This window comes from Vombatus ursinus, unplaced genomic scaffold (genome assembly GCF_900497805.2).
Source record: "Vombatus ursinus unplaced genomic scaffold, bare-nosed wombat genome assembly UNPS02014848.1, whole genome shotgun sequence".
NCBI lineage: Eukaryota > Metazoa > Chordata > Mammalia > Diprotodontia > Vombatidae > Vombatus > Vombatus ursinus.
The window spans coordinates 5,433,034-5,445,417 of record NW_020954626.1 but is presented as its reverse complement, the minus strand read 5'-3'; the positions used below and the strand labels follow the sequence as shown (position 1 = coordinate 5,445,417).

General features: G+C 37.6%; 1 protein-coding gene across 2 annotated transcripts in view; it reads right to left on the bottom strand.

Moving 5' to 3' along the window:
* The window catches only part of UNC13C (unc-13 homolog C), a 669,423-nt gene extending 658,380 nt beyond the window's left edge, over positions 1-11,043 (bottom strand). The window contains exon 1 of one of the 2 annotated variants that reach the window (XM_027840843.1): positions 8,052-11,043. In XM_027840843.1, the coding sequence (XP_027696644.1) occupies positions 8,052-11,040 (2,989 nt within the window). In that variant the 5' untranslated portion in view covers positions 11,041-11,043. The remainder of the gene's footprint in view (positions 1-8,051) is intronic. The other variant, XM_027840842.1, reaches the window with a different exon arrangement.
* Positions 11,044-12,384: the final 1,341 nt, after the last annotated feature.

Here is a 12,384-nt window from a genome sequence, read left to right as displayed (position 1 = left end):
AAGGAAGGTCAAATGATCTTTTCACGTTCCTATATGATATAAACATTCCTTCTGGCCATTGTATGACCAAAGTGTTGCAACAAGTATCATCTGGGATATTTTCCAGACTCCTAGGCAGGCTACTACTCTAGAGTGAAGAAGGGGTGAAGAAGGGAGGAAGCTAGAAGGAAAGGATTTTCTTCTTAGCCATCAGGAGTGTGCAAAAAAAAAATCATACAAATTAAAGATGAAGTTAGCAACCCTGTATCTTAAAGTATTGCAAGGGATATATTCCAGCTTGAATGAAGGATAGGACAGGGATAGGAGTATGGGGGCTCCCTTATTCCTTCATACCCACCTATTTCTTCCATGACCACGTAGAAAAGGGGTGAACCTGACCTTCAAGATCATCACCATACTTCTTTGGACATTCATTACCTCATCTATAAATGAGAGGATTTAGATAATTTGTCTAAAGTCCCACAAGTACTGTGTAACAAAGCTTATATGAGAACCCAAATATTGCCATCCTGAACTCAAAGGAGGAAATGTAAGCTTATTAAACATAGTTCTCTTGGGACTATAAAAAAATAGTCCCAAGAATGTACTGCATCAAGTAGACATCTCTATGGTATAACTCCTAAAATCCTTGGTTCCTCCAAAGCTCAGCTGGTGTACCATCTGTACAAAAAGCTTATTTCTGACTCTCCCAAGTTGTCTATGCCTTCCTCTCTAAGCTTACTTTCTATGCACTCTGAGTGTATCTTCTTGTATATACCTATTTGAGAATATGTTAGTTTCTTCTCCCTCCATTAGAACGTGAGTCCAGGAACTGCTTTTTCTTTTTTCTTTACATTCCTATTAATAAGGGCAGTGCTTTGGCACATGACAAGTATTTAATAAATTTTCTTCATTGATTAGTACCCTCATTCAACAGTGGAATTGCTTTGCAAAAATTTTCTATTTATTAATATGTGTTCATTCTATTTCCTGCATAAGAGAATGTAAACTACTAGATCTGGGGAACAGATTAAATCAAAGCAAGTAATGATACATTCAATTCTCATGCAATGCATGCTGCTCTTTCTAACACAAACTTAAACTAGTTTAAACAAAATGCCTGGCTTAGTAGGAGTGGGTGGGTGGGGGAACTAATCTATTAGCAATAGAAATTCTTACTCTGAGATATCACCATTTCAGAAGCTATATGAATAGGGACTGGAGGTGGAGCTCTGAGTAAGAGGTGGGATACATTCTTCTGCTAGGAAAAATTCATGTGAGAGAAACATTAAACTCTAACTGGAGACATATCAAAGCAGGCATCAAATTCATCACCCTTCAAGCAACTGTAATACTCCATTTATCAGCCTTTAAGAGGTCCCTGGCTAGGCCAGGATTTAAATCTGGAAAAATTAAGAACTGAATCTTTTACTTCAAAACCTTGATGTGTCTAGAAAGCTTGAAGTTTTTCCGTCATTTACAATTCCTTTTGACATTTGTTTAGGGCGAATAAACAGTGCCAGACAGTGTTCTGAATTTTTAATAATCCAATTTATATCAAAACAGGAACAAAATGACATTAGTGTAAAACTAGTGAAAATTTGGTGGCCCGAAGCAATGAAGAGGCAGAATAATGACTTGCTTGAGGTATGATACCATTTAAATTTCATTGTCATGATTTTAGGAAACTACAATTTAAAAGGAGTATGTTGCATTAATCATCATAAAACAGATATATTTCCAAGTACCCTGGGATACAGATGGGTCACTGGCTACGGCACACAGTTAATAGCAAGGCTTCTAGGCAAAGCTGGTGGTCTGATTTGGAGAATCACCCATAATTGTCTCTTCCACTGCCCTACAATAATTCATTAAATTCCCACAGTGGTCTCTCTTAGGGAATAGGGTATTAAAGGTCTTTATTAAAATGCAATATTTCCTCTGAAAAGGAAATTAAGGCATTGTAGATCACCAAACCTATTAGGCATTGTCAGTCACCAATACTTTAGCAGCAACTAGTTTACTAGATTATCTCTCATAGAGAAGAAGAAAACAAGTATTTATGAAGCATCTACTACATGCTCAATGCTTTACAAATATTATCTCATTTAATCCTCACAACAATCCTGGGAGGTAGATACTTTTATCATCCTCATTTTACAGTTAAGAAAACTGAGGCAGACAGAGGATGAGTGACTTGACTGGTGTTACACATATAGTAAATGTCTGAGGCCAGATTTGAACTCAGATCTTCCCCATCACAAGCCTAGTGCTATACCCATTATGCTACCCAGTGCCTCAGAGATACTGAAACCCTAAAATAATTTAACATTGAACAAGTTTTGATGTGAACACCGGACAATCACGAGAGTATGAAGTCCCTAGGTATTTGAGGCTATAAGAAGGGAATGGGAGAGCAACATTGCAGTGGAAACAAGAGGGAATGCTGGTGGGAAGAACTTCCAAAATAAACAATTAGCTCAGAATTTTGCCTATAGCTAGATCTGACAGTAGCAACCTTAGGCTGGAAGTACTCTATGGAAAGGGTTGAACTGGGTAGCCTCTACCATACTTTTTTTTAACTGTAATATCCTATAAAGTAGCTATAAGTTATGAGGACAAGGGTAGTTCAATTTACAATCTTGAGGCTTGAGGGAAATCAGGCTCCCACCATGCAGAGAAGAGCAATCCCTACTCTACCTCATGTCCCTTAAGGAGTCAACCAGGATCCAGTATGGGACTAGAAGCTAGAGAACAAAGATACATACCAGGTTACATTTCTAGGATTTCTTCAATTACTAGCGTCTTTGCTAAATAAATTATTTATAATGATAGCACTGTGTAGCACCCAAATAGCCTATCACACACACTTTAAGATTTTAAGATCTACTTTTACCTTAGCTTACCAAAATATTTGAAAACAAAGAAGTAACCCATTTTTATCATTCTATAACTCTGCAGAGATTTATCAGGGAAAAGTGAGTCATAGGGTTTGATAGCAAGATTCTCAGGGTCCCATGTAGTTTGGGTTAGAAATGAATAAAAGACATCATAACTGCCTAATGGTGGCCACAGTAAGAAAATCTGTTAACCTCAAGCCAATGCCTAGGGAGCAGATGTCCATGCCACAAAACCCATCATGGCACTTGGCAATTTGTGGGGCTTTCTCAGTGGAGATGAAGAGCAGGGATCAGATCTGGACACTGACTCACTACTATTCCTTGGCTAGCTTTTCTCCCGAAGAGCCAAGACATATTGGCAATGCAGGATGAGGAAGGTTGCCCAGCTGCTGCTGAAACGGGGCATGTTATTTTGAAAATTAGGCTATTTCAGCCTCTTGAGCCATCAGTCTGGTACCCTTTCTCAACATGAGAACAGCTTAGAGATATGTGGGCTGATTTCCTTTAGAATAATTAACTAAAGCACTTAAAACAGACTCTAGAGAAAGTTAGTCTGCAGCATCTATATTCCAAAATGTTAAAGGTAATCCAATTCCCTAGGTCCGGAGTGGACAAGGCAGTTACTCAGCCTAAAATTTTGCTTTTCCCTCTTAAAATTCTGAAAAGATTCAGGTTCTTGACAGCTTACATGTTTGTGCTTTTCATGTAATTTTCCAGAGGGACACAGAAGAAGGGATCAGATCAGCACATGGAAACAAACAGGATAGTTTTGTCATTATTCCATTAAAGAAAATGTATACTTTTTAAAAAATCAAAATGTCAATAATTTGTTATTTAAAAGTTAAGGTATGATCATTTTAATTTTTGCCTATTTTAATGTTGGTTTTTGAGTGTTTGCTAAGATTTTTTTAATTAAAAAATTTTTCTTGAGAGATAAATGCCTCTTCTTTAAACACATTTTGCCTAGGTAAATTGTCTTTTAAAAGTCAGGAATATGAAATTCATGGCTCTGTCCCCTATAATCTTGCTTAATATTTTGTACAAGAATATCTAACTAACTTTCTATCACAGCACCAAGATATGCTGCTTCTTTATTTGTCTTCATATCAAGGGTTAAGAATCTAGAAAAAGCAAAAACTGAAAAAATGTATTCAATTGTTATACAGGTAAAATACAGGTAATATTTAAGAACAAAAAAATAGAGACTACTCTGGAAGTAAGATAAATATCCAATCCAACATAAAGTAGATTTCAGGGGATTTTGACTCCCTTATACTTTCAAGTCAGATGTATATTAGCATAAAAAGTCCCAAAGAAGAAAGCCAATCCATAACAAAAGTTTCTAAAATGCTGTAGGGCCATATATTTGCACATGGATTTGGAAAATGTTGTTTACTTTAAATATAAGAAATGTAGCTGTTAGCCTGGGCTCTGAAAAACCATTCATCTGAGGAGGACAGGTTGCACAATTCAATTTGAAAGTATAGAGCTGCCTGGAGCATGTCACTGGCCAGAGATAAGTGTCTAATCTAAATATGTCTTATTTAAAGTTTGTGAGCAAGTTAAGAGCCAAGAGATCCACCAAAGGGTACAGATTCAGAAAAGAAAAAAGAAAATTGGCCTGGGAAGAGGTAACATTCTGGGAGCATCATGGTACACTAAATTTGGGAGAGACAACCACAGACCTGGCTTCATGGACTGCAGCTCCTATAGATTCTAAGAAATAGCAGTCCCCAATAGCAATCTATAGCAACTGTTAGAGAAGGAAACTGCAACAAACAAGGTCATGACAGTGATTAGTAATTTGACTAGTGACTTTAGGATCACAGGACCATAAATCTAATAAAAATTATCATTAATATAGGGCTTTAAAGTTTGCAAAACCCTCTACAACTATTATCTCATTTGAGCTACAACAATCCTGGGAGGTTGGTGCTATTGTTATCCCCTTTTTACAGATGAAGAATCCAAGGGACAGAGAGTTTAATGACTTGCCTAGGATCAGACAGTCAGTAGGTATCTGAGGCAGGATTTGAATTCAGGTCTTTAGCTCTCTAGGTCTAGCTCTCTATTTATTACGCTACTACTTGCCAAACTAGAGGTAAAAGGGATCATGTAGTCCAGTCTCCTCATTTTACAGAGGGAGAAACTAATACCTAGAAGGTAGAAGTGACTTGTTCACCCTAACAACCAGGATAAGAAAATTATGAGTGAACATCTGTTTCTAGGACAGGCAAGGGAGACAAGTGCCAGATTCTGAAAGCCTTATTCCCAAGGGTTGAAATCTTTGGAGATCATATATGGAATGGTTTTGCTCATATAAGGAGCCAAGAGGCAAGAAGACAGCACTTCCTCAGGTCATTGGTAAGTAAAGTAAGTTCTTTACAGGCAGGAATCCCAAGAGAGATAGCATCTTATGGGAAATGGAGGTGGGGAAAGTGAGAGACTATAGCAAGAGTATGCTACTAATTCACACAGAGAGCTGCAAGATGGAAACACAGATTCTAAGAAGACTGAGAGTCGGCACCAACCAATTTTGCCAAATTGAATCCACAAATCTATAAACTAAGACCTTAGAATGTGATCTATCATCCAGCACTTGACTGATTCCCCCAACTCTAAGGATATTATTTGTAAGACAGCAAGTGAAGTGAAACAACAGAATAAGATAGAGTTACTTGGTAATTGAATATTGTCTTAAAGCAGAATTAGGAAGGTTTGGAATGTCAAAGTTAAATACAAGGAATGCAGGGGGCACATAAGGCAATAAAGGTAGTCAGCTTTATTGAGGGAGCAATTCACAAAATAAAGGCAATGGTCAGGGAAAATGAACATGGGGTAGTCTGCTGGTGTCTTAGATGGAGTAAAGAGACTCACGGTGGTGCCAGAATGAATGGGGCATTCTCTGCCAAACCAGTAAAGTCCAAAGGTTTTTGTTTTGTTTTGTTTTTAAACAAGGCTCTCATCTGGGTTTAGCAGGACCGGGCGTTAGCAGAAGCAAAGAGGAGTTTGTACCTAAGGACTGGTGCTGATTCATGCTAGTGGGGTTGAGGGGGTGGGAGGGAAGAATCCTGGGAAATTGCCAGCTAATTGATATTCAAACTTCAATCTGCGGGAAAAGGGGCTTTGGACTCTATTACTGTTAATCTTACTATGACAGAGTAACTCAACTTCCCTGACATGGATTTTTGAGCTTTCCTGGCATTTATTTTAGCTGGTCAGGAAGGCTACTAGGGTCATTACACATACAGATAGCTAAATGTTGTAATTTCTGCCTTCGTTATTTATTTCTGATGCCTTTAATGTTTCCCAGTAGAGTTTACCTGGGTATATATGTGTGTACCTGCATGTATGCACATACTCGACAGTTTCAAAGAGCAAAGTAAAAAAATAAATAAATAAAAGCGTGTCTGTTCTCTTCTAGATACAACTAGGATATTGAGGGTTACAAGTTCAGAGCAAAGATGTGTTGATTTGAAAAAAAGTTGTCAATAGTAGGAAACCAGTCTTTGATCTTGCTAATTAAAGAGTAAGCTTAGGAGATGATCCATGTGTGATATCACAGATCTTATCAGAGAGTAGGTGTAGGTAGAGGAATAAGGAATGGACCTGTGATTTCACTATTATTGGGAATTCCCCGGGGGAGGCAATAACTTCCTGCATCACCTTCTTTGCAAGTCCTGTGCAGTGCAGAGAAAGGTTAAGAGACTTGACTAGAGTCACAGAGCCAGTATGTGTGAGACATGGGATGTGAACCTAGATATTCTTGACTTCAAGACCAACTTTCTAGCCACTATATCAGACTGCTTTTACACAGATTTAATTCCTTCATTTCTGTTGCTATTTTTCAAATCTAGTCAAACTAGTTTATATGTAAAGCACAAAGCACCCTGACACATTTCAACCATGTTAGTGACTGAATGGGATAAGTCATGAAACAAATTCACCCAAGTGCTCAGTGATCCGACTGAAGCAACCAGAAAATGATATAAAACTGCAGCTCCAGTAAAAGAAAAAAGGCCTCTTTACCAGCTATAGTAATTTAATAATTATATTAACTACCTTCTAATTTTTTGCCAATAAAATTTGATCTGATGAATCCATCCTCATATACATACAGTTAAATTAAATAAATATTTTCATTTGGTTATTAGGGATGATAACAATGACTAATAAATACTCATTAGTCAGTAGGGAAATAGTAATATTAATTCATAAAAAAATTATCATCATGGATAATCTCATAAAAAATACTGGGACACTTGTCAATAAGGTAAATCATTGAGATAAATAGTGGGAGACTTGTTAGGAGAATAAACCATGGAGGTCAAGATAAGTTGAGGTAAAATTTATATGAAAAGTCATAATTCAGAAAATTAGATCATTAAAAATGTTTTTGTGTTAAGATGATTTGACTTTTCCCACATAAAAAAGGTAACAAAATCAAATTGCCTCCTTAAACAGTATACTTAAATACACTCATAGAAGTCAAGGTCATGAAACACTCCAGGACCTAAACACTCCTTTATGCCTAGCATAGTATCTGGAATACATAAATGCTTACTCCTTTCACTTCCTTCCTTTACCAATGGGACACCTAACTGGATGTTCTACTCATGCAACATGTTTAGAATTTTCTGTTGTTTTGGGGATTATTTTCTTTTTTCCCCACATTTTAAGTCTATGTTGTCTTCAACTAGGCTTTTGATTCGGCACCGGGCTCTCCCTTCTTTCTGTCTTGATGAGTACAATACAGCCAAGGCATATACTTTAGAGATCCATTATGGGACAAGGGAATGATATCCATAGCTTCACTCATTTCTTTATGCCTGGGACAAACCTCAAACTCCCACAACACATAGCAGGGAGCTAAGAGGTGATTTTAACTTAGCAGGCTATATTTAAGTATGCTATGGTTTGAAATTTTTAGGCTAAATTTTTAAAATTAATTTAATTAATTTAATGAAATTAATTTTTTAATTGAGGCATCAATTTTAGCCTCTCTCCACCTTTAGAGGGGACAGTTTGAGTAAAATATAAGCCTACCTGGAGGAAGCAGGTCTGCACAACAAGAGTAATTATTTCTCCCCAAAGTAAACATAGAATATACCTATGACAAAACACGCATGATAGGAACATTACATTTATAATGTAACATTTAAATTTGGGTACCTCCAGCTAGAATCTTCTCCTCCAGCTCTGCCATTTGCTTCCTGTATGCTCTTAAGGCAGCTTCTTTAAAGGAGGGACGAATCCTCTTGGGTTTTGGTACTTCTGGAGGCTTTTCAGGGACATTCTGGTTTTCATCTTCCCTTACTTCCACTTCAGTTATTGTTCCATTTAAAGGTTCCAAGCCCTTTTCACTCATCAGGTCATCCACTTGCCCGTCATACCCCTCATCTTGTGGTGTTTCATAAGGTGTTTCATATGAAGGGTGTTCATACTCCTGGACATTATCATCCATTTCAGGAATGCTAGTTCTATTCTCTAGTTTAGCAAGAACTTGCTCCATCACTTCTACATAATCTGTTTCATGTTCAGCTCCAGGTTCACTGTAGTCTTCCTCATCCTCTGCTTTGTAGTAATATGGTTCAGTGTAGACATCAGAATCAAGGGTGGTACTTGACTCATTTGCAGTAGACTGGGATAAAGTTCTAAATCGCCCCATTAAGGATGACCCACTATCCTCATATCCACTTAGGCTCTGAGTGCTTTTGTTCCACACAACTTCCAGAGCTGATTTGGCTCGCTGAAGGGTTGACCCAAACTTTGGAAAGCTAAATGTCTTATCAGAAAGATCTATGCTCAATCTGCTATGCCAAGACTTGGGTGCAGCTTCCTCTGAGGCATCACTTGGTAACTCACTCTGGCTCCGAAACAGCATTGGCAGTTGATTTTGATTTTGGTAAAGTTCATTAGAATTGGCTTCTGGATAAACATCATACGGGCCAACCCATTGGCCTTGTGTTTCATTATCCAACCCAGGGCATGGGGAAGAATTGTCATCTAAGGTAAAATCATAGCTCTCCGAGTCATCTGGAAGGTCACTGTGGCACTTTCCTAGGTCATCCAGATCTTTGTTGTCACCATCCAGCTGTGGGTCTGACAGGCTGTTGGTGTCATAGTCAAAACCTTCCTGTGTGGATGAATCAAGGCCCAAATCTGCACCTCGTTCTGACTGATTCCATTCTTTCCATGGTGAGAGATCATCTCGTAAGGAGAGCTGGGAATCACTGTAATTGCTTCTGTCTCCTGATACACACACTACTCCATTACTGACACCACTGTCCACTGTTTCAGTGTTCTCTATTTCATTGGGACCTTGGTCATTTTGAATATTCCTGTTAAAGTTCTGGTCCTGGGAGCTGCTATACCAGTTGGTGCCATCCTGTCTCCTCTGCCAAAGTTCTCTGTCTGAAGAAGATAAGAGAGAACTTCCATTTGTCCTGGTAAAAAATTGATTCTCTGAAAAATCCTCTGAATAAGATTGACATAGTTTGGAAAAATCAGATTCGGAATGGCTCAGTTTTGGTGTGAGAAAATCACTTTGTGAATGCCAGAGGGGAGCCATGTCAGCATAATAAGACTTGGATTCCTTCTCCAAGTTATCAGATTCGGGAAACTGTGGAGCTTGTTCATCATAGTCTGATTTATTTGAAAATTTGCTGCTGTCTGCAGTTTTATTCCTACTTCTAGCATTATGAGATTTTGCATTTGACTTTGGACCACTTGCTTTGGTTTGAAACTCTGACTTTGACATCACAGCATAGCTGTTTTTATTAAGATCAGAATCCAGATCTTTATCGCTATCATCTGGTGACTGCCAACTGCTCCTTTTGATTTTAGGCTCAAGAGTAGAGAGCTTAATGTCCATACTCTCATAGGTTTGGGAGGTTGGCATTCCTCTGTCTTTTCTTTCTCTGATATCATGAGTTAGAATATCTGTTGACACTCCAATGCCTGTTCCTTTAAGTTTATAAGATTTTTTCAATATGAAATCCCTCTGTTGAGGTGTTTCAAAGTATACAAGTATGGGGCGAGGCTTTGCATTTGGACAATCCCTTTGCTGCCCTATTCTTTGAGCAAATTCTATTTTTATAGCATGGGGTGCATCTGAAAACCCCATTTTATCTATGAGAATCCGATATACAACATTTTCAACATATTCAAATCTTTCTTCGGGCACATTTAAAAATCTCAGACTTGCTTTGCTTCCAGTATGACTTATCTGTTTAATATAATCATGAATGTCTCTGGTTTCCCTTCGAGACTGGACAAAGCCAGTGCGTAGCTGTTCTATTTCGCTTTGGACAACCTCTACACTACTAGAGATCTCATCGATGGAGTGTTTGAGAGCATTGACGTGGCCTCTTAATTCGGAAAGTTCTGTTTCAATCTGGCTTATTCCCTGAAGTTCCTTAAATATCATTTCCATAACATCATGGGTTTGGCTAATGCAGCCCGATGAACTAAACCCAGGTTCGAGGGTGTTTGTTTTCTGGGGACGGGCAGTTCTGTCTAAGGATTTGCTTCGGAGTCCCCATGTTTTTTTCATTGTGCTCAACTCTGAATCAGAAGAGACGAATTCTTGGCTCTTTTTCCATTTCCTCAATTTGCGTAAGGCTCCTAGTTTCAGGCTATGTAACGTGCGCTCCCCATCAGAGCTTCCCTCAGAGGGAGCTAGACTGCTCAAGCTTTTTCTATTGCGTCGCACTGGCATTGTGTGTGAAGAGTGCTCCTTGCTATCAGCGCTGCCCTTGATCTCACTTAATGATTCTGAGTAGGAGCTCTCAATAGAGGATAGCTCTTGAACCAGATCCTCATTACTGGTGTTTGTCACAAGAATATTCTTTTGCAATCCGTTAGCGATCGCGACACGATAACTGAACGTGGGAGAGAGGGAATATTCTCTGTTGACTTCGTCTTCTTCTGTGGACAAGTTGCGAGGAGATGAACACTTGGCAATTTTTTTAACAGTGCTTTTCAAAGTGGTAGAAAATTTAGGGGTTTTTGTCTGGCCAGATAGAAGAGTGTCTTGCTTTTTTTTGCTAGGGCGATTTTCTTTCTTTTTTGTACTATTTCCCAATTTCTTTGTAAACATTCCTTTACAAAGCTTATGGAGAAAAGGTAAGATCAGGCTCTTAAAAAAGTCAGACACCATGGAGGGTAATCTACATTTCCCTTCCTGTTTGAAAAAACTGAATGATATATCCAGATGGAAATTTGAAACTCCAACCTAAGCATTACTGTGTTATATCAATCACTTGAAGATAGCTGAGATGTTAAGCATTACAAGTTTCTTGTCGTTGGATGAAGAAGGGTAAAGCTCCATTCATGGAAGATATTCAATTACGATGGAAAGCCACATTACTCTTTCTCTTCTTTCCATGGCTTGATGTAGTTTCTAAAACGGAAGGAATTTTGTTAAAATGAATATTAAAAGTAAAAATTCATTCTACTCTCAATATTTAGGATCCCTAGAATCAAAATTAAGCTTAAGTGTCATATATAACACAAGACTTTTCTTAAACTCTTTAGTATGAAGGCCCTCCCTACTCCTATATAAATTGGCATGTTTTTTATTTATACATTTCTATTCATATTTTCCCCCAGTAGAATATAAACTCCTTGAGGGTAGGGATCATTTCTGGCCTTTGCATCCCCATTACCTTACATAATTCCTGACACATGGTAGGCACTAAATAAATGATTGTTGAATTGAGTATACTTCACCAGACACCATTGAAATACCTGTAATACTTTGTCTAGATCAATATAAAAATGGGTTGGGTTTTTTTTTTTTTGAGAAATGGTGAATGAATTCAAGCAAACTCATTGAAAAAAGTTTAAAAGAGTTCAATAACTGGTTAGCAATCATCTAGTAATCAAATTTTTTTTACAATGTAATTATTTACAACTATTACTAAAACTACTTAAATCATTCCCCTAAAGTGGGTTGTATATCAGGACACTGGTAATAGTTATCAATAGAATACTAATAAATGGAAATCATTTGGTCCAAGTGTGATGCAAATGGCAACAGTTAATCTAATATAATATTGTCATTTTATCTTTGCTATTATTTATCATAACTGTACTTAATAATATTATGACTTTCTCAGGGTTTCCTTCCCTACCAACATTTTTAATTCTGAGTCAACATGCTTATTAAACACCTTATGTCGTATATAAAGACACTGTTGCTATGTATAAAGGAAAATACAAAGATAAATAAAGTACGATCCATAAAGGTTATTATTTCACTAAATTCATCACAACAAATATAAAATTCAGATTATGGTCCTGGCCTCATGGAGCTTACATTCTACTGGACCCAGGTAATATGGAATTGTAAGATCTTTCTTCTATTATTTTTAATAATTTGCTGTTCCATGCTCTTAAATTACATGAATAATAAAAGGTTTACGTTAACTTAGTACATCATCAAAAGGCAGCACAATGTTGTGGAGAGGTTACTGGAGTTGGAGTCTGGAAGACCTGGGTT